The sequence below is a fragment of the Egretta garzetta genome, unplaced genomic scaffold (genome assembly GCF_000687185.1).
Source record: "Egretta garzetta isolate BGI_Z169 unplaced genomic scaffold, ASM68718v1 scaffold374, whole genome shotgun sequence".
Classification (NCBI taxonomy): Eukaryota; Metazoa; Chordata; class Aves; order Pelecaniformes; family Ardeidae; genus Egretta; species Egretta garzetta.
Genome location: NW_009259419.1, coordinates 1,771,128 through 1,771,475, shown reverse-complemented (window position 1 = coordinate 1,771,475; position 348 = coordinate 1,771,128). Strand labels below are relative to the sequence as shown.

The 348-nt window shown below is 63.8% G+C and overlaps 1 protein-coding gene across 12 annotated transcripts in view; it reads right to left on the bottom strand.

Moving 5' to 3' along the window:
* Positions 1–342, bottom strand: part of WDR20 (WD repeat domain 20) — a 48,258-nt gene extending 47,916 nt beyond the window's left edge. For all 12 annotated transcript variants that reach the window (XR_004841718.1, XR_004841719.1, XR_004841720.1 and 9 more), the window contains exon 1: positions 50–342. Coding sequence is in view for 7 of the 12 variants with exons in the window: in XM_035892402.1 (XP_035748295.1) it covers positions 50–313 (264 nt within the window). In the remaining 5 variants the exon portion in view is untranslated. The remainder of the gene's footprint in view (positions 1–49) is intronic.
* Between the last annotated feature and the right edge of the window lie 6 nt (positions 343–348).

Genomic DNA, 348 nt, shown 5'->3' with positions numbered 1-348 from the left:
GGGCAGCCCCCGCCACTCCCCCCACAGCGCAGCGGCCGAGCCCCGGTACCTTGCGGACCCCCTTGTAGATGTAGAAGTAAAGCTCCCGGCCCACATTGAAGCAGAGCCGGTCCCCGTTGCCGCTCTGGTCGTTGACGTTGACGAAGGAAACGCGGACCGGGTTGGAACCCTGCGAGTTGAAGGGCACCCGGTTAGGCCGGCTGTACTCCGAGTGGCTCAGCAGCTTGTACAGCCCCTCCCGGGTGGTGAACTGGGTCTTAATCTCGTTCATCTCCTTCCCTCCTCCCTCCGCCGCCATCTTGGAAAGGAGCATTCATCCTGCCCCAGTGCCCGGATGTAGCGCCACTG